General features: G+C 44.4%; 1 protein-coding gene across 1 annotated transcript; it reads left to right on the top strand.

Annotated features, from left to right (window-relative positions):
• The first annotated feature begins 2,020 nt into the window (after nucleotides 1-2,020).
• Nucleotides 2,021-20,544, top strand: MRPL1 (mitochondrial ribosomal protein L1). Its single transcript, XM_081925263.1, has 9 exons — nucleotides 2,021-2,135; nucleotides 5,238-5,343; nucleotides 6,144-6,399; nucleotides 7,066-7,149; nucleotides 8,369-8,440; nucleotides 11,190-11,301; nucleotides 13,162-13,262; nucleotides 16,073-16,154; nucleotides 20,091-20,544. Exons 1-9 carry the CDS (start codon nucleotides 2,099-2,101, stop codon nucleotides 20,255-20,257), a joined length of 1,017 nt encoding a protein of 338 aa, XP_081781389.1. The 5' UTR covers nucleotides 2,021-2,098; the 3' UTR covers nucleotides 20,258-20,544.
• The last annotated feature ends 720 nt before the right edge of the window (nucleotides 20,545-21,264 follow it).

Here is a 21,264-nt window from a genome sequence, read left to right on the forward strand (position 1 = left end):
TGTGCATGCACACTTCTTCAGATAACATGCACACGAAAGCTTATACCCAGAACAAACTTAGTTGGTCTCTAAGGTGTTACTGGACAATTTTAAAATATATATATTTCACCTGCGTCAGACCAACACGGCTACCTACCTGAATCTAGAATGATGGCCATCGGTAAGACTGCTTTTAGTATTGCAGTATTACACACATCACTTTGGTTTAAGCAATAGTTTGCTAATTATTTTTTAATGGACCATAAGCGTAGATTGGAAGCGTTTAATTAGGGAAAAGAACATGTTGCAGTGTTGCTGTTTTTTCTTAATTAGCATTAAAGAGTTATAGTGCTATAACATTCTTTCATTTCAGCAATATTTCACTAATATTTAAATACCGGTTAAAAAATAATTATTATAGCCAGGAAAGCATTTTAGCACTAATTGAAAAAATGTAATTGAAAAAATTGATGGGATTGTAAAATAGTTTCCATCACTGAAAAGATGTGAATGTCTACATCAGGAAAAAGGTGAAGGGGAAAGAAAGATGGACATCGTGATCTGCTGCGCCAGGAAATCCTGCCACCTGAGGCAACCTCTTCAACTTGCCCCATAGGTGGGCCAGATCTGTTAACGGAGCATCCATTCTGATGGTATTTCCGAGGAATCATTGAACTGTACAGTTGGAAGGGGCCATGAGGGTCATCTAGTTCAGCCACCTGCGATGCAGGAATCTTTTGCCCTATGTGGTGCTCGAACCTACATTTAAGAGCTACACGCTTTACCGACTGAGGAGACTAGATGATGTAGCATTGCTGCTCTCCCCACCCCCTCACCTTGTCAATTTTCTTCTCCGGAAAAGTCAAAACCAGCTTTAGTGGTTCTTCTTCTTCTTCTTGTTCTTGGGGATCACCTGTAGCCAAGTAAGATTGTCTTCCCTAAGCACTGTTTTAACAAGTCCGTAAGTGACTGTGGAGGCCAATTCTGGATCCACACGTCCTTCCACAGTGGGGACATTGGTTTCCAGGTGGGAGTTGATCAAGGTGTGGATTTGCCAAGCGTGCCTTCCTCTTAGCACGTTTCCCCCTTTCATCCTGAGTTCAAGTGTCTTCAAAGCCCATGACACCTTTGGTAAAGGCCATTCTCCAACTGGAGCGCTTGCAGGCCAGTATATCCCAGTTGTCGTGTTTATACTACATTTTTTTAAGATTTGCCTTGAGAGAGTCTTTAAACCTCTGTTACTGACCACTAGCATTACGCTTTCCATTTTTACGTTCGGAATAGAGTAGTTGCATTGGAAGACGATAATCAGGCATCTGCACAGCATGACCAGTCCAACGAAGTTGATGTTGAAGAATCATTGCTTCAACACTGGTGATCTTTGCTTCTTCCAGCACACTGGAATTAGTCCGCCTGTCTTCCCAAGTGATGCAGATAAATGAACACAGGGACTCGCCATCAACTGTTTGGTGCATTATTACTATTATCATTGCTCTGTGCCCTGGCACATTTTGGGCGCATTTTGGTTTTGCTTTGAACTAAGCTGGGTGGCGCTGTGGGTTAAACCACAGAGCCTAGGACTTGCTGATCAGAGGGTCGACGGTTCGAATCCCCGCAATGGGGTGAGCTCCCATTGCTTGGTCCCTGCTCCTGCCAACCTAGCAGTTCGAAAGCACGTCAAAGTGCAAGTAGATCAATAGGTACCGCTCCAGCAGGAAGGTAAAGGGCGTTTCCGTGTGCTGCTCTGGTTCGCCAGAAGCGGCTTAGTCCTGCTGGCCACATGACCCGGAAGCTGTACGCCGGCTCCCTCGGCCAATAAAACGAGATGGGCGCCGCAACCCCAGAGTCGTCTGCGACTGGACCTAACCGTCAGGGGTCCCTTTATCTTTACCTTAAGCTCCTTTATATCTCTCTGTCTTTTGTAATGGGTGTCTTTACATGTTTGTAAGCCACCTTGAATCCCCACTTGGGGAGAAAGGTGGGGATATAAATGCATTGAATAAGAAGAGGAACTTTAATCCCTTCGCCTCAGGGGCGGAACCTTCCTTGCCCGGCTTCGCGAGGCAACCGGGAACGGTTTGCCGTTGCACACTTCGGCTTCCTCCCTCCTGCCGGCAAGATGGCGGCGCCCGTGATGAGATGCTGCTGGAGGACAGGTGAGAGCGGAGAAGTGGGGCGGCTGCTTTCTGTGTCCCCCCAGCCCCTCCTCGAAATATTTTAGGACTGAGGGTCTCTTTTCCCGAGAGCCGGCTCCCATTGAGCTCGGCGCACGCGGGTTTTAGGTGAGAGAGGCGTCCCCGCTTCCCGGTCCTGGAAAACGTGCTTTGTTTTTGAGTTGGTTTGGGGTTTTTTGTGTGTGCTCGGTCTACCTTTTGCGAGGTTTTAAGACAGAAGACGCCGTAGTTAGCAGGGTCCTCTGCTCCTCCACTTGTAAGCAAAACCCCAGAGAACTCAAATGGGACTTACTTCTAAGTAGACGTATATAGGATTGCACTGCCAGGGCTGCCAGAAAAGGCGGCAGAGAAGCAATTATTTCCAGCAATAAGGGCTTGGATTGCATTTATTTACAAATAAAACACATAAGAGCATTGGCAGGATTATTGTAACCTGCAGTTTTATAAGAGTATACAGTATGTTTAAAGCAGATGAACAAATGAGCAAATATAGTTGTAATTTGGATACACAGAAAATATTTTCAAAAATAAATTTAAAGAACCACAGAAAGAGGGGTTTGAAATGTTTAAAATGATTGTAAAATTATTGAAATGTGCAAAATTGAAAATCATTTCTAAAAAATGGAATGCATTTTTGATCAGATTTATACACTGCTCAATTGTCAAACCAACCAACCTCGAAGCAGTTTACAATAAGAGAAAACAAAAGAAAGGTTTGCCACCCTGCTTTACAGCATGCAAAAGTTTATGAAAGGCTTGTAGGGAAAGACGTGTGTGAGGATCAGTATAGTAATGGCATTTTCATTTCATTTATTAAATTTGCATACTGCCGCTCAACCGGAGATCACAAGGTGGTTCACAACATAAAAATACATAATGAGATGCTCTTTGTTTTGCTGGGATTTTTCTTTTTCCAGAGCCAGGTTTTGGTTTCTCTTCCCTAAATTAATGGAATGTACTATTAATGTATATTAATACTATTAAACTATATTAATACTATTAAACTATAAAGGAGGGACGCGGGTGGTGCTGTGGGTAAAACCTCAGTGCCTAGGACTTGCTGGTCGTATGGTCGGCGGTTCGAATCCCCGCTGCGGGGTGAGCTCCCGTCGTTCGGTCCCAGCTCCTGCCCATCTAGCAGTTCGAAAGCACCCCTAAGTGCAAGTAGATAAATAGGTACCGCTTTATAGCGGGAAGGTAAACGGCGTTTCTGCGTGCGGCACTGGTGCTGGCTCGCCAGCTGCAGCTTCGTCACGCTGGCCATGTGACCCGGAAGTGTCTTCAGATGGCGCCGGCTCACGGCCTCTAGAGCGAGATGAGCACGCAACTCTAGAGTCGGACACGACTAGCCCGCACGGGCAGGGGTACCTTTACCTTTACTATTAATGTACTGTAGTTTGTTCTTGAGAACCCTATGGCGGCATTATACCATATGAGTGGTAGTGTTAATTGCTCCACACTGGGTTTAGTCACTTACCTAAAAGGACTAAAGTTGGTGAATCAATCATGATTTTTATGTGTGGTGGCCCATAACTCCCACTGAACTTGGAAGGGTCCCACACCGGAACTCGGGCTGATAACTTTAGCATCAATAAGTTTCATTAAAATACAAACATGAGTTAGAATGGTTCATGAGTTAAATACCACATTTTACACGCCATATTCCTAATAGGTGTACTCAATGTAACCACCCCTCAGGTAGTTGTGTTGCGATCCCTAGCGCTAGAGTTACTTCTTTAACCTGGAAAACATCCCATATCATAGCACATTTTTGCTTACTGATGGACCAACTCATCCTATCTAAGCAGCCAAATGGATTTTGATGACTGGAGTAAAAACAGTTATTCTCTCCAAAGATTCTAACATAACTCTCAATGAAATAATAAACCTTTTGGCTTTATCATTTCTGGCAGCAGACTGAATGCTCCTCTACACAAAAAGTTCCTTTTAGAAAGAAGACTAGGGAAGAATGTGTTCCAACTTAGCCTCAAACATGACATTTCGTTTTCTGTGTGGAGGCATGTTTTAATTGATGAACGTTCAGATATGTGAGCACCTGTAATGGTTCTAGGGGTTGCTCGTGCGTAAGTTGCCGCCACTCCTGGCTAGGTTGCCTGGTTAAACCTTTTCTGTCTGGACAGCCCTTCACTTCGTGGCTGTTTCAGTCGCTAGCAGAATCCGTCAGTGGGCGTTTCTTGAACCTCTTCCAGCAAAGAAGTTATTTGACACCAAGTCTCCGCCTACTCTCCCTGCGCGGAAGTCTTCTGCCCAGGGTGGGTGTGGCAGCGGAGGACCCGTGCTCTCCCCGCTGGTCTCCAGCGAGGAGTCCTGGAGCCCCCTCGCCGATTCCCCCATCTGCCCCCCTTTATCCCTGGTGTTACGCTGATTTCCTTCCCCAGCCGATGAGCTGCCTCTCTCCCTGCTGGGCCCTTCTCCAGCATTGCTTTGGAGCCTTGCCTCCGCCTCTAGCTCCGATGGCAGTTCCCTGACAGCACCCATCTGCAGTCAGGAGCGGTGAAGACCAGAGAAATAAGTGAGAACTGTACCAGAAATCTCTCTAGTTGGAAGCATAGACCATTGATTTCAACAAATTTTACTTCCAAGTAAGGCTGTATACATATTACCAGCTTAAAATGCAGTTAGGTTGTTCTTTTTATTAATTTACTTCAAAGCACATCAAAATGCAGCATATAGCAAGAAATGACCGGATAGATGCAGTATAAATTTAAATTCTAACTAATATGTGTGCACTCCTTCCCAAATTAGTGGTGGAGAGAAGTAGGTACACAGCCCATGTGTTCTAAGTCTTGGACCTTACATAGGCCTTTTGGTACCACATTTAATCTATACTGCTTTTGTTTGGAACTGTTTTACTTGTTATAATTGTGTAATTATATTGTTATAACCTGCAGTGGGACCTTATGGTGCAAGGAGGGTAAGAAATCATTTATCCTTGGAATGACTAAATGCAAAGGCCTGTTAATGCCAGTTCTGTCACATAACTTCGTTTGCAGCTTTGCTGATTACTGGCTTTCATTAGCATGGTTTCTCTCTCTCTCCCCCCCCCCCCAAATCTTTAAACAGTTTCAGCTCATTGTCCTAGCCATATTTTCCCCAGAATTGGTCAGTATTCTGCAGTGCTTCCCAGTTTTGCCAGTTTGCTGATTTCCAATAGACACTATGCTGCAAAGTAAGTAAATAACTTTTATTTCTTTTAAACTTAGTAATAAAAGACAAGACACTTGAAATCAAAGTATAAATAGCAACATTGAATAGGTTCAGGCATTCATGTCGCTGGTAGCTGAGTTCAGAAAGGCAGCCTGTTTCTGCGGCAGGACTCGGTCCCCAAGATCTCCCCATACTTGTCATTTAATTTTTAAAAATTGTTTTCATATCTGTTCTTTTAATTGTTGTTTTGTTTGTATTGTAGTTAGGGTCCTTATTACATTGCAGAGCAGTGGGGAAATATTGTTAAAAAAGGAGTAGTCATAGGTAAATCAGTGTATTCAAATCTGAATTGTTAAATTGTGTTATTATTGTTATTATGGTTTTTGTTGCATGTATCTTTTGCGGTTGATGTTTGTATCGAAAAAATGATTAAATATATATATATTTTTTAAAAAAGGATATAGATTTTCTTCTCAACAAAATAAGAGAACGATGTGACACATTTGCGGGTCCCAATCTGCTAGCTGAAGATTAGTGCTAGACAATTGGTTTTATTTCTGGGTGTGAATGAAGAAAGAGAACCTATTATCTTGGGGAAAGTTTAAAAATAAAGTATCCAAGGGGAAGGAAAAGCAGTGAGTTCAAAACCTGGTAGGCAGTTTTCTAAAACAAAGCAGCCTCCATGGGCACCTTGAAATGTTTTGCCACAGATTGAGGCAGCTCTCCTGTTTTAGTTCCAACTTCCAGCCACCAGAAACATGTGTTTTTATGGTAAGTGTATTGAGCTGGGCTGTTTCATTTATCACTTCCATTTCCTTAAAGAAAAGAGAAAAAACCCAGAAGGGACGCCAAAAAGAAGACCGCAGAATCAGAGCCCAAGAAAAAAAAGAACCCTTACACATTTCCCTTGCCAAGTGAGCCAAAGGACGATGTTTATTTGACGTGGTGCTATCAAAGGCCAGTTTATGAGGCGGAAGTGGCTTTAGAGATGCTGAAGACATTTCAGCAACTGGACTTCACTTCCCCCAAGCAGCATGTATACATCGATATGACCCTGGACATGGCAATGGAGAAGAAGGTACGCTGGAAAAGGCTCATAGTTTGCAAGTATTAGTGGCCACTTTCCTTTATAACTGAAATTATTTCTGGGACTTTGAAAGTTATTATTTTTTTTTTAAAGCATTCAGCTCAATTTTTCAGAGGTTGCTCATTCAGACATCATGCCCGAAGAAGGGCTCCCAAAATGTTTAGCTGAAATATCTTCACTTGTATTTTATAAGCTTGCACTGAGTTGCGAGTTCTGGCCCTCTCTGCCCTGGGCCTTCATTCCACTGGGGAGACCTTTCTCTAAATTTGTGTCAATGCAATTATCGATGCAAAAATGCTAACGGAAGGAGAAGCAAAGACGAGGTGGAAGCCTCTAGTCATCCAGAATATTTTCTGCAACACACTGCAGTATGTTTGGCTCGTGGTGATGATCTTTGAAGAGGATTATAGGGATATTTTAGGGGCTTCCTTCGGCTCATGGAAGCTAGTTGAACAGTTGACTATTGACTAACGTGTATTTTATGTATATTTTAAACAGTTTTTAAAAATCTTAATGTTTCTGTGCATGTGAAAAGAAATACAGAGCACATATCTGAATTTTGGATCAACTTGCCTTTGTCAACTAAGTAAATTTATTTTGCTGAGTTCAATAATGTGAGGCTTTTCAATTTTGCTTGTTTGCTTTGGCACCTTTCAGAAACCTTTGGAACCATTCGTTGGCACGGTTCGTCTGCCTCACCATTTCACAGATGACATCCATAAAGTCGTAGTATTCACAGCGGTGAGTTACAGCATGTTGCTGCAATGCCTCCTTGAGCTTGTATGTATAGGTTAGTCAGGCAAGTGTTTTGAGGCAGTGGCCTCGATGCCACTCTTGCAGAATCTAGCAGATATCTCACCGTTTCGGATACATCCAGAAGGTTTTCTAAATGTATATTATATTCTCCATGATGTGTGTTTGGTACAGCGTGTTCTAGATTATGATGTTCCTGAGAACACTTGAGCCAGAGCTTGATCTTGGAATGGGTGAAGTGATATCAGAGAATGTTCAAAGTACTTCACATCCATAACCCCTTAAAGGTAAAGGGACCCTTGCCATTAGGTCCAGTTGTGACCGACTCTGGGGTTGCGGCACTCATCTCGCTTTATTGGCCGAGGGAGCCGGCGTACAGCTTCTGGGTCATGTGTCCAGCATGACTAAGCCGCTTCTGGCGAACCAGAGCAGCGCATGGAAATGCTGTTTACCTTCCCGACAGAGTGGTACCTATTTATCTACTTGCACTTTGATGTGCTTTCAAACTGTTAGGTTGGCAGGAGCAGGGACCGAGCAACGGGAGCTCACCCCATTGTGGAGATTCGAACCGCTGACCTTCTGATCAGCAAGCCCTAGGCTCTGTGGTTTAACCCACAGCACCACCCATGGCCCTTAGAGTATCACTCCCTGGTGCTAAAAGAATGTGAGGAATCCTGTCTGCACGGCAAAGCCTTGCTATGGCCAACATTTGCAAGTTGAGCAGGTTCCCAATCTAGGTAACAGGAGAAGGAACTGGTGTTCATCCATAACCCCTTACAACAGCCATATTAAGTGGGGCTGGGCAGAAGGAAAACCACAGCCTGCTAGTGGACCTGTCAAATAGCCAGCAGATCATCCTGGTTCTGTTGGGTGCTGTGATTCCTGCAAAATATGCTCGATTAACTTGACCTTTGTCTGGCCATCCAGGGCACTTTTTAAAGCATTAATACATGCTCAAGATTTCTAACTGGTTAGCTGATACCTCAAGAGATCATGGCCATGCCCATTGTGCCCATCCAACTTCTGGTGCGCTCATTGGGGTCACCCAGTCAAAACACACCTATAACTTGTCCAGAGGGGAGGGGGTCTGCATTTCCTACCTAGCAGCACCTTCACCTGCCTAAGAAAGCCTTGAAGAAACACCAGCTGTATGGGAAAACATCTAGTGCTCCTATTGTCTTCATTCTGAAATTTCGTTTTCTTACAGGATGCAGAGCAAGCTGCCCTAGCAAGAGAAAATGGAGCTACATTTGCAGGAGGGACTGAATTAATCAAGCCGGTAATTAACAGATGGCGTTAATTAAGTACTGTGAGAAGACCTTAAGAAAAGTAGAAAGCATCTACGTCATCTGAAATCAGTTCTCTTAATCTTTCTCACTTTTGATCATTTGTTTCTTGTCTTGCGGGAGAATACTAGCACTGGGGAAACCCATTCAGATGGGCAGAGTATAAATAAAATTATTATCATTATTAGTAGTAGTAGTTTTATTAGTATTAGTATTATTATTACAAGCAGCCTTGTTGCAGCCCTCAAAAGAGTCCACTGCCAGAACCTACTGAGATACATGTACAGTGGTACCTCGGGTTAAGAACTTAATTCGTTCCAGAGGTCTGTTCTTGAAACTGTTCTTAACCTGAGACACCACTTTAGCTAATGGGGCTTCCCACTGCCGCTGCACTGCCGGAGCACGATTTCTGTTCTTATCCTGAAGCAAAGTTCTTAGCCCAAGGTACTATTTCTGGGTTAGCAGAGTCTGTAACCTGAAGCGTATGTAACCCGAGGTACCACTGTATTATGTCGCTTCCGGCTCCATTTTTGGGGATCACATCCCCCCCCCCCAGTATAGCTACCCTTGTCATTGTTTGTGGTGCCACTCAAGGCTGCTGAAATTCTGGAGGTACTAGGAAGGCAAATAGGATCCCATAACTTCAGAAGGTTAGAATCTAAAGTATATTTTCAGATTCCTTATAAGTGCAGAGATATATTGGCATCAAGGGTCTCCTGAACTTGTTGCAGAACAGAATTTTAAAGACTTATAAATTCCCTTAAAAAGTACCTCTTCTCGGTTTTGTGTGTATGTGTGTATGTTTCTTTTAAGGGATTCTGCCAACTGAAATGAAGATATATTTGTAATTTTCTAATTATTGGCTCAAATTGATGCATGTATGTCAGGACGGGTTACCCAAGATTTGCCCAGACACCGATGTCCACTTCCAAGGGCCTTTTGGCGGTTCCCACATTTTGAGGAGTGAAGTTAAAGGGAACCAGACAGGGGACAAACTCAGCAATGGCACCCACCCTGTGGAACGCCCTCCCAGCAGATATCAAGGAGATAAATAACTATACAACTTTTAGAAGATATCTTTTAGAAGCCCTGTATTAGGAAGTTGTTAATGCTTGATGTTTGTTTACCATGTTTTTATATGTTCTGGAAACCACCCAGAGTGGCTATGGAAACCCCAGGCCAATGGGCAGAGTATTAATCATAAAATAATAATAATGAAACAATTATTAAACTGTGTTCTCAGCTGAATAGTTGCATCTCTCTGTTTCAGAGCTTAGATTAGAACAAACGATTCAGCTTTTGGATTCCTTGGTTGGGTGTTTTTCCAGAATGAGGATGCCTCCTGCGAACCAAAAAAATAGAATTTAAAATATTTATATATACAGATTGCTTTAGCCTCTTTGGTTCATGCCAGAGTAGGACCTTGACATGCTATGATATTGTTATGTCTCGAAAATTATTTAGCCAATTGTGCTGCAATTTGCACATGGAGAAACTTGCTGTCTTTGGATTTCAGCGAATGCTGTCCCTGGTTGTAGTGGGAATGTACTGTAATTTTCCCTACAAGCTACACATTATGAGACAGAAAATAGAGGCCGTTCCACTTCACTATTTTTTGTTTGTCCTAGAACTGAGAGTGCACAAAGTAAATATTTGCCTCAGCTGCAGAATGATCATGAACATTGTGGTCATTTATGCAGAAGCAAAGAAAAAGCAGCCCTCCTGCTTTCAAATGAAAATAAATGCCCTTCTTTTTGCACTAGCATTGCCTAAGCATTATTGAAGCTTATATGTTAGATTGCCATCTTGGCAAATCATTAAACATTTGTCTCCAACACGGGTTTGTTGCGTGTCGACGAAACCCTTACTACTTTATGTATAAGAAACACGTTCTTGCTGCCGTTTGTAGCCGTTGAAAAAGTTATCGTCACCTTCTGAATGTTATGACTTCTGGCCTTGATGCTAAGCTTTGAACTTTAAGCAATATATTTGCATCATTGCTTTCATGGGAGGGGTAAGTGAATCCTCACTGGGAGACCATCTCATGAAGGACATTGGTATAGGAGCAGCAAAAAACAAGGAAGGAAATGTAGGTCTATCTAAGTCACAGCAGCTGAACAGAACTAGCATGGGAAAGGGCTGTTGTGCATGGCCTGGTGCTATCATTATCCTGTTTTAAAGAGGATGCAGCTCCCACATTTTCGTCCTTGTTACCTTTGTGCAAGGATGAGAAGCTTGTGGCCTATCCCACGTTGCTAGACCACAGCTCCCATCATCCCTGACTATTGCCCATGTTGGCTGGGGCTGGTGGAAGTTGAAATCCCCTGGAGGACCACAGGTTCATCTCTTCTCCCCTCTGCTCCTTGCTCTTCTTAGGCCTAGCAAGGAAGTAAGGAGGCAAACTGGGTGTTCGGTTTCTTATTACAGTGGTACCTCGGGTTAAGTACTTAATTCGTTCTGGAGGTCCATTCTTAACCTGAAACTGCTCTTAACCTGAAGCACCACTTTAGCTAATGGGGCCTCCTGCTGCCGCCGCACCGCCGGAGCACGATTTCTCTTCTCATCCTGAAGCAAAGTTCTTAACCCGAGGTAATACTTCTGGGTTAGCGGAGTCTGTAACCTGAAGCGTATGTAACCTGAAGGAATGTAACCCGAGATACCACTGTATTTACTTTTGCTAGGCTTAATTTCTAAAAGGGACATAAGCACAAATCATAACAATTTTTTCTTCTTCCCCGCCAGATTTTGGATGGTGAAATCAAGGCAGATTTTTATGTTGGCGTGCCGACGATGTCGTCCAAGATTACTCCTCTAAGGGGGATGCTGAAGCAAAGGTTCCCAAGGACCAGAAATGGTGAGGGTCAAAATTTTAGTGAGCCTGCTGTGTAAGGCTACAACACTGTAGACACTTGCGTGAGTTTAACCTTCCTTTCCAGTAATTATGTCTGGGGTTTTTCTGTAGGAAGCATTTTCAACATTCAACACATCCCATAAAGCAGGTGTGAAATCAGCTGCAGATACACCCGATGACGTTCCACAAGCCACATCGATAGGCTGATTTATTAGGCTACCTGTCAGCATGCTTCTGATTATGTTCTTACCATGTTTTTATCATTGATGTGATGTTCTGCAATGTGTTTAAGGTTGTACACTGCCCTGGGATATTTTGATACAAATTGTAACAGCAACAGCAATCAGATATGCAGTTGTTGCACAGGAGCCAGGCCAGGGAATCTGTGGCCCTCCAGAACTGCAACTCCCACCGCCCCTAAACATGGGAGTTGTAGTTCAGCAAGATCTGGAAGGTTTCAAGGTCTCGGCCTCCATTTATTAAGCCTTTGAGGAGTCACGGGACTCTTCCTGCAAAAGGCTTAACACGGGGGACGTGGCGGGAACGGGGAATTTCCACTGCACTTGTGTGGAAGTTTCTCTGTGATTTAGTTGAAAGCAACCCTAAGCCTTAATGGTGATTAGCTGCTGTAGTGTAAGGGTGCTGAGAGAATCCTGCAGAGCAAGGAGTGGTTGTAAAAGGGATCAAGGGTGCAGGATACCTCCCTTCCTCAGTGGAGCCCTTGTCCCCTAGGGATCAGACGAGAAGAAGTGGAGGTCAGCTGTTGGGCTGCATTGCAAGATTTTGCAGATTGTAAACATGAACGCCAGTTCCTCCCCGTTACCTAGATTGGGAACCTGCTCAACTTGCAAATGTTGGCCATAGCAAGGCTTTGCCGTGCAGATAGGATTCCTCACATTCGTTTCCGAGCACAATTCAAAGTGTTGGTGCTGACCTTTAAAGCCCTAAATGGCCTCGGTCCAGTATACCTGAAGGAGCGTCTCCACCCCCATCGTTCAGCCTGGACACTGAGATCCAGCGCTGAGGGCCTTCTGGCGGTTCCCTCATTGCGAGAAGCAAAGGTACAGGGAACCAGGCAGAGGGCCTTCTCGGTAGTGGCGCCCGCCCTGTGGAATGCCGTTCCAGCAGATGTCAAAGCGATAAACAACTACCTGATATTCAGAAGACATCTTAAGACAGCCCTGTTCAGGGAAGTTTTTAACGTGTGATATTTTAGTGTATTTTTGGTTTCTATGGAAGCTGCCCAGAGTGGCTGGGGGGGCCCAGCCAGATGGGCGGGGTATAAATAATAAATTATTATTATTATTACTATTATTGTTATTGTTATTTTTATTATTTAGCACCAGGGAATGATACTCTAAGGGCCATGGGTGGTGCTGTGGGTTAAACCACAGAGCCTAGGACTTGCCGATCAGAAGGTCGGCAGTTCGAATCCCCGCAACGGGGTGAGCTCCCGTTGCTCGGGCCCTGCTCCTGCCAACCTAGCAGTTTGAAAGCATGTCATAGTGCAAGTAGATAAATAGGTACTGCTCTGGTGGGAAGGTAAATGGCGTTTCCGTGCGCTGATCTGGTTCGCCAGAAGCAGCTTAGTCATGCTGGCCACATGACCTGGAAGCTGTATGCCGGCTCCCTCAGCCAATAAAGCGAGATGAGCGCCGCAACCCCAAAGTCAGCCACGACTGGACCTAATGGTCAGGTTTCGCTTTACCTTTGCTAATGATACTCTGCACACATGTCCCCACTGTGGTGTGTGACGCGCTTCTGGGCCCCACCAAAGAACGCCTGTTGACACACAGCTCTTGTTTGTCCTGCAGCATTTGTCTTGACACCTCTCTCCCCCTCTCTCTCCCCACTTTGAACCAGGTTCTCTCAGTTACGACATTCTCCAGATGCTCGAGTTCTTTAAAGTGTGCCACGAATATGAAGTAGAGAACGGTAACATCATCCACACTCCCATCGGAATGGTAAGTTTCACAAGGGATTTTGGCAACCTGTCCGGCCGAATTCAAGCCGTTGTTAATCATTTACCGAAAGTACGCACAGGTACACAGCTTTCGTTCTTCGTTGCTCCGTTGCATTTCAGGAACACTTCGAAATGGGACATCCCACAGGACAGTCAGTTGGGGGGGGAAAAGTCTGCAAATCATTACCCTCTGCTAACGTAAGAGGTTTCCTTTCTGAATACACCAGAAAGCAAGGTTTACATCGCGTTGGCAAGGAGCAGCCCCTTGATAATATACGTTAATAGCCTGCCCTATCCTAAAAGCCCAGGGTCGGAGCCTGCCCTATCCTAAAAGCCCAGGGTCGGAGCAAACTGTATACTGAATAGGTCAGTATTTCTCAGATTATGGGATAGTCCCCTGGGCAGCGGGGGGTGGTGACTCAGTTATCTGAGTGGATTTGCCTCTGTAAAACATACAGTACAAAATGGCATTGAAATGCAGGTGTCAAGGTGACATTCTTCAGCAACGGCCTAGTTGTAATACCTGGCAGAAAACCATGTGTTCTAAAAATCGGATTGTCACGTATTTAAAGAAATCTTAGTGACTTTAATCATATGCCTTCTAATTTAATAAAGCTACACACGAATAAAAAGCAATTCTGGAGCAAGACACATACAGTGGTACCTCGGGTTAAGTACTTAATTCGTTCCGGAGGTCCGCTCTTAACCTGAAACTGTTCTTAACCTGAAGCACCACTTTAGCTAATGGGGCCTCCTGCTACCACCGCGCCGCTGGAGCACGATTTCTGCTCTCATCCTGAAGCAAAGTTCTTAACCTGAAGCACTATTTCTGGGTTAGCAGAGTCTGTAACCTGAAGCGTATGTAACCTGAGGTACCGCTGTACTTTGTTTGACAGTGTACCGGTGCTTTGTGGCCCGTCAGCTTAGAAGAGGCACTTCCACTCACAGGAAGACAGAGTCAGCTGCTTGCATTTCTAAAATACGTTCTGTATATTAAAAACTATTTTGTCTTCAGATCTGCTTGGCCACCTGTGGATCTGGTGAATGCCAGAAATATACAGTCATACCTCATGTTTTATCCGCTTCAGGTTACGTGTTTTCGTGTTGTGTCCTGCGGCAACCCAGAAGTACCGGAAACGGTTACTTCCAGGTTTTGCTGCTTGCACATGCGCAGAAGTGCTAAATCACGCTGCGCTCATGCGCAGTCACAGTGCTTAGGCTTGCATTAGTTCTGTGTTGTGGACGGGCCTCCGGAACAGATCCTGTCCGTAACATGAGGTTCCACTGTAGTTGGAACTATATGGGAGAGTCTTCAGAGTTTCCAAGACAAGATTGTCTGTGTGGCCACGTATGTGAGTCTGAAGCGAGGGAAGAAAGAGAGCTGTTCTCCCTCTTTGCTGCTTCTCAGTGGCCTAGGGCACAGGGGAAACTCTCCTATGTGCCTAGCAGAAAGCACATTTTTTTTGAAGAAATATTTATTTAGTGCCTGGGCTAGGATGAAGAACCTCCCATTTAATCCCTAAAGGCACTCCACTGTCAGAGGCTTTGAATATCAGTTGCTGTGAATCACCAGTGGGAAAAGGCTCCTGCTTTCGGGTTTCCCATAGGCATCAAATTGGCCACTGTGTGAATGGGATGCTGGACTAGCTAGGCCTTTTCCCAATCCAGCAGAGCTCTTCTTACGCTCTTGGTCTCCCCTCACTCTTCCTCTACATCAGTGGTTCCCAAACTTGGGTCTCCAGCTGTTATTTGGACTACAGTTCCCATCATCCCTGACCACTGGTCCTGCTAGCTAGGGATGATGGGAGTTGTAGTCCAAAAAAGAGCTGTGGATACCCAAATTTGGGAAGCCCTGCTCTACATTGGGAAAGTCTTCTGTACTAAATCAGCCTTACAACCTTTTCAAGTGTCTGGGAGAGAGGTATTGCTTGCGTTTGCTAAGTGTGTTGTGGGTTTCTGTGTTTTCCATGTTGCAAACCGCCCTGCAAAGTCTCCCAGGGCCAATTCAGACTGCCAGCCTCAACCTCCTCCTGAACAATACTGCCCCAATATTTGTGTAGGATAGGTGTGGGGGAACTTTGGCCCTCCAGAAGTTGCGGAACTACAACCCTAGTCATCCCAGGCCATTGGCTACATGCTTGCTGGGGCTGATGGGAGATGTAGTTCATCAAAACCTGGAGGGTTGGTGATTTCGCCACCGCTGATGCTCAAAGTCAGCTCTCAGCCTTTTGTTGATGAGATGCTATGGAATGTTCACAAACAGTTTTGCTTGCAGATGAGAATTTTACAATCCGTGGCTGATCTTTGTGCAGTATGTAATTTTCTCTCAATCCGTATTTTAACTAAGACTAATAGATTGATTTACTTCGAACCACAGCTTCTGTCTGACCAGTTTGCCTTCCTCTCCTTCCCTTTACTCCCAAGGAGATGATGTTTGCCCCAGGCTCCCAGGCTGTTTGTTGCATATTAAACCTTACAGATTTGATTTTATCTGAGGACCTACATATTGAGAGCCAATCCCATAGCAGGCTGCCTAAGCAGGGGGTATATACACCTATATATTTACAGTGGTTGAGTTGGAGTACAAATATATCTCTTTTTTTCACAGCAGAATATCTTTAAGCTAATGACGCTAATGGCATTTATGGCACTTTGCATCTTTAATAGAGAGGAAAATGTCCCCCCCCCCTTTTATTAAAAAACAAAAGCCCAGAACTCTGATTAAATATTTACCCCAGCCGCCTCAGTTTTTATTAATCCGGGAGCGTTTAATGTTTTCTGCTTCATTAATTTTGCATTAACTTCTTTCAGCTGGATATGCCTAATGATCAGATCGTTGCCAATCTGGATGCGGTTATTAAAGACGTTTGTAAATACAAACCTTTGAGCTATGGTAAGCTGCTCTTCTCTTTTAGTCCCTTAATTGACACTAAAAGCTAATTATATTACACAGATGAATAAAGGGAGCACCTTTCTACCACCGAGGAGGGGAAATGACTTTATTATTATTTTTTTAAAAACCCACACAGACAAGCCCAGCAATAAGGAACACTTAACAGGCAGCGCTGTGTCGAGAGAGATGTACTTAAAGGATATCATTCACAGTAGTAAGCCTGCTTCTTTCCTTTCAGAAGGAAGCTTTTGGAAGTTATTTTCTCATCCTCTTGGAATGGTGTGTGACGTTTTCCTGGCTCCAGCCTAATCCTGGCAGCTTTTGAAACGTCAAGCACCATCGTTTTGCAGATTCCTATGGAATCCCAGTGCAGATTTTGATATTGGTCTCAAAAAGAACGAATTCTTATCTGAAAATTTTAAGGTGGGGTATGTCCCTAAATTTGCAAGTGCTGATATATATTCAGTCCCTGTATGGGACAGCTGCGCATTCCTGCAATGATCCTCAGAGTCCCTTCCAACTCTTCTATGATTTAAGCGGTTTGGTTTTGCCTTAGGGAAGTCCTTTTAAAAAGAGATGGCGTTGGCAGTTAAGGACATACACTTTAGGCTGGAATCCCCAGTCCCAACCTCAGCTTGGCTATGAATTTAGAGGGGGTGCCCTTGCACACACCTGCAATATAGGACTTTAAAGTCACTGTACTGGATGAAACGAGAAACACTGTATAAATGCTAATTGGACGGTTGTCATTCAGCCCTTAGACCCTCAACACTGCCTGTAATGACTAAAGCTGCAACCTCCACTTGGCTGCCTTAGCAAATATCTTCTCACTGGCCTCGTGTGAGAAAGCTGGGTGGTCCTGGGACCCAGTAGCATCTCTAAAAATTTCAACCAGCATAGCCTTTGATCCAGTTCAGAGGGAGCAACCAACCAGGGGGCATTGATCTGTCCATGAATCCGCTGGACCCTGGTGTCCTCTTCCCCCTTGCATGCAAAGGAAAGAGATTTAAAGCTTCTGTTCGTGTTTTAGAAGAAATGACAATTATTATTATTTTGTTCATCTGAACTTGGCAAACGGTGGTTTTTTCAAACCATGGTGCATCAAGGGAGGGTGGTTTGGTATCCTGGCCTGTTAAGAAACTGTGGTTTGAACAAACCACTATTTTTGACGGGTTCCGACACGACAACAAACAGTTTATTCTAAAATATGAACAGTCATGTCTCCTCCTGCCGTGCACGGAGAAGGAGGGTGCAAGCTCCGAGCTCAAGCACTAACAAAACCCGTGGTTGGGTGTGATATTTATATGGGGTTGGGTATAACATTGGTTGGGTGTGACATTGTCCTTGATATTTCTGCCTGCTGTTCCTTTGCCCTTCTCCAGGTAATACAGGATAGGCACCAAGAATAAATATAAACCAGGCAGGGACTGGTAGCCATTCTGTTCTCTGCCTTACACCTCCTTGAGTAGAAGTCACATAATAAACATTAACATGCGGGTGGTGCTGTGGTTTAAACCACAGAGCCTAGGACTTGCTGATCAGAAGGTCAGCGGTTCGAATCCCCACGACGGGGTGAACTCCCGTTGCTCGGTCCCTCCTCCTGCCAATCTAGCAGTTTGAAAGCACGTCAAGTAGATAAATAGGTACCACTCCGACAGGAAGGTAAACGGCGTTTCCGTGCGCTGCTCTGTTTCGCCAGAAGCGGCTTAGTCATACTGGCCACATGACCCGGAAGCTGTATGCCAGCTCCCTCGGCCAATAAAGCGAGATGAGTGCCGCAACCCCAGAGTCGGCCACAACTGGACCTAATGGTCAGGGGTCCCTTTACCTTTTAAAGAGTGCTCAGAGCACTCCACACACATTATCTCAGGGATATTTGCAATTGTTGGATCAATCCATCAACCTCTGATGGATTATTTAGAAGGATTGGGTCCGGCATCACTTTCACTGCCTGTGTGTGCCAGGATCTATCCTCAGCAGAGTTGCATCTCAGTGCATCTCCTTCCTTGGAAGCATCTTCGGGGTTGAAGGTACACAAAGTAGGCAATAAACACTCATGGACACCATAAAGATTCAGTCGAGTATAGAGGTTTACTTGACAGGCATTAAAGCATATTGGTAGCAAATATATACAGACATTCACCTCTGCCGTGGTCAGAGTCTAACAAAAGTCCAAGACGCACTCTCTCTGCTTCTCTCACTGCAAGCAAGAGACTCACAACAAGTTACACAGAACCGTTGTTATCAGTGCTTCCTGTCACGCTGCGCATTGCCAAAGAACAGTCCTCGCAGAAAAAGTCCTTGCATAGACAAAACAATCTCGGCCTTCTGCTGCTTCTTGAAACTTATCCTCTGTTCCTCTCTGTTTCTGGAACAAATGATTCCCTCTCACACAGAGAGAATATCCAACAGCAATAGTGTTGAAAGGCCGGTGAGAATTTCTCCCCCCATATTGCAGCTCAGGGGTAATAGTAATAATTAATAATAATAATAATAATAATAATAATAATAATAATAATAATAATAATTTATTTATACCCCGCCTATCCGGCTGGGTTTCCCCAGCCACTCTGGGCGGCTTCCAACACAATATTAAAATAAAGTAACACATCAAACATTAAAAGCTTCCCTAAACAGACATGCCTTCAGATGTCATCTAAAAATCTGGTAGTTGTTCTTCTCTTTGACATCTGGTGGGAGGGCGTTCCACAGGGCGGGCGCCACTACCGAGAAGGCCCTCTGCCTGGTTCCCTGTAACTTGGCTTCTCTCAGTGAGGGAACCGCCAGAAGGCCCTCGGTGCTGGACCTTTTTCATCCTGAGGGCTACATTAAAGGTATGCCAGACTTCAAGAGCTGCTTGCCATTAACTTGGTGGGGGCAGAAGGTGGGGGGGAGGAATAGAGAGATGCAAGAGGTTGCAGCCCTGAAAATAGCTGGTGTGTGTGTGTGTGTGTGGAGAAGCCTATCAACTCCCATCAGTCAGAGATCCTTGGTGTAACTCCCATCAGTCAGAGATCCTTTGGGTGCGTGGGTGGGTGGGTATAATCCCATCCTCACCGTTATTGTGGGTGCACCTCCCCATGCAAGTTAATGGTAAGCACACTCTCTCCCATTAATTTGCATGGGGAGTGTGGAAGAGGCTTTCCTCCCAACCTGCTATGGGAAGGAAATTGTGGGCTGGCATGCCACTTTGAAAGGCTTTTGTGGGCCCAGTCTTGTTCACCCTGCCTCAGAGGTTAGCTACCCCTGTTGCAGATGGAAAATTTGAGCAAGTTACTCTCCTTTTCAGACTGCTGATCACTGCGTCCCAACACAAATGTGTTTTTAATCCATTTTCAGTGCCCCATAGAAATTGTGTCTTCTGTTGCTGCTTCCCTTTTTCTCTTGAGCTAAGCTTTGAAATTGTGGGGCTTTCCAGCTCACACTCTTAAGCTGCTCCACAACACCAGCTCAACAAACAATGCCACTAGATATAGTAAATAACCGTATTTACAGAAGTAATGGAGATTGCCACATTCACAATCCCAGCATGAAAGCAGGGTCTTCTCTTGTCGCCAGATGTGGAGGTGAAAGAGCTCAATCTATTAGATATCAATTCAGTTGACGGCAGCAAACTTTTATTTTTACACATTTCATTACAACATTTAGGTCAAAGCTAAGTTTCTCAGCCCAAGTTGAGAACAGATACATGACGTCCATTTTCCATAGGCAAGTTTAGTACATTCCTAAATCTCTCACACTGAAATTTAAGAGCCTTAAAAGTGCTTTACTTTTGGCTAGGCCTGACCCTGTACTGTTTTCTACAACACTTTTAATAACTTGAGGACAGTGTGATCAGTGTTCTAGATCTCGCAGCGCCCGCTGCTCGACTTGTCAGCAAGAGCACCAAAGTAATAAGCTGGATTTTTCCTCCCCCTTTTCTTTTTTTTTTTCTAGGCCCGTTTGTGACACACTTGAGCATTTGCAGTTCAACAAGCGAAAGCTTGGATTTAAAAGTCGAGCGCTTTCTCCCCAAAAGAACTGTGAAGGAGAAAGTGGAAGAGAAGGTGAAAGACGATGACAGCGATGACGACGAAGAAGAAGAAAGGCAGAAGTCCAGCTAACTTGAGTGTTGCACACATGTCTTTATCCTTCTCTCTGTAAAAAAGGCTTTTACGGAAGCAACTCTGTGACAGCGTCCTAATCTGCAAGACCTCCCAGCTGTTCTCCCGTCAGGGCATAAGGAATTGGCAATAAGATGTATTTTAAAAGTTTTTGTTGAGAGTCCAACCCGATATTTGGGGAGCCAATTGTTTTATGAAAATGTCTTGCATAGCAGCACCTCTCTCAGTTCATATGAGCAGTTGTACTGCCCTATTGCCTTTGACTATAAATGAACAGTCATTGTTCAGTTTGTGTGTGTGTGTATGTCTTCGAATGAGATTTACAGAAGCCATACTGGTTTCTGATTTGATCCCTGAATATCCTGCTCTTCTTTAGGACATCCCTATTTTCATTGGAGAAATGTTGGAGGGTATGAAGTTATGTGACCCCCCCCCAAGTCAAGGTGTGCAAAATCTGTTCTTTCCCTTGTTACGCCAGTCATTTGTGTAATCAACATAAGAACTGATTGCATCATTCCAAAAAAACATGTTTGTTTTTTAAAAAACTACTGGATTCTTCCGTAGTGGCCTCATCAGTTGGTCTGTCTTTTTGTTTCTTAACTTGACACATTGACGCATTGACCATGACAGATTTCACGCAAGTGTCTGTCTAAACGCCCTCATCCTGCATAAATTCCTAGGACAATGCTAGGTGCTAAGATCCAGCATGATCTTGAAGTCACTTGGAGACCTGAATTCAGATCCCACCCCAGGTCCACAAATTGGGTGTCATTGGACAAACCAGTTTCTCAATCTTGGTTCCTCTGCTTTGACGTGTCTGGTTCTCTTAAATCCTTACAATAACTGGTCTGAGAGGTAAAATATATATATATTGCGCTGTCACGAAGCAGAGGAGCATATGAAGATCTGTGCTGGATCAGACCAAAGGCTTATCTGGTCTGGCTTCCTGTCCTCGCAGTGGCCAACCTGATGTCTATGAAAGCCCACAAGCGGGACATGAGTCCTGT

This window comes from Podarcis melisellensis, assembly GCF_964234715.1.
Source record: "Podarcis melisellensis genome assembly, chromosome: 9".
In the NCBI taxonomy this organism is placed as follows: Eukaryota; Metazoa; Chordata; class Lepidosauria; order Squamata; family Lacertidae; genus Podarcis; species Podarcis melisellensis.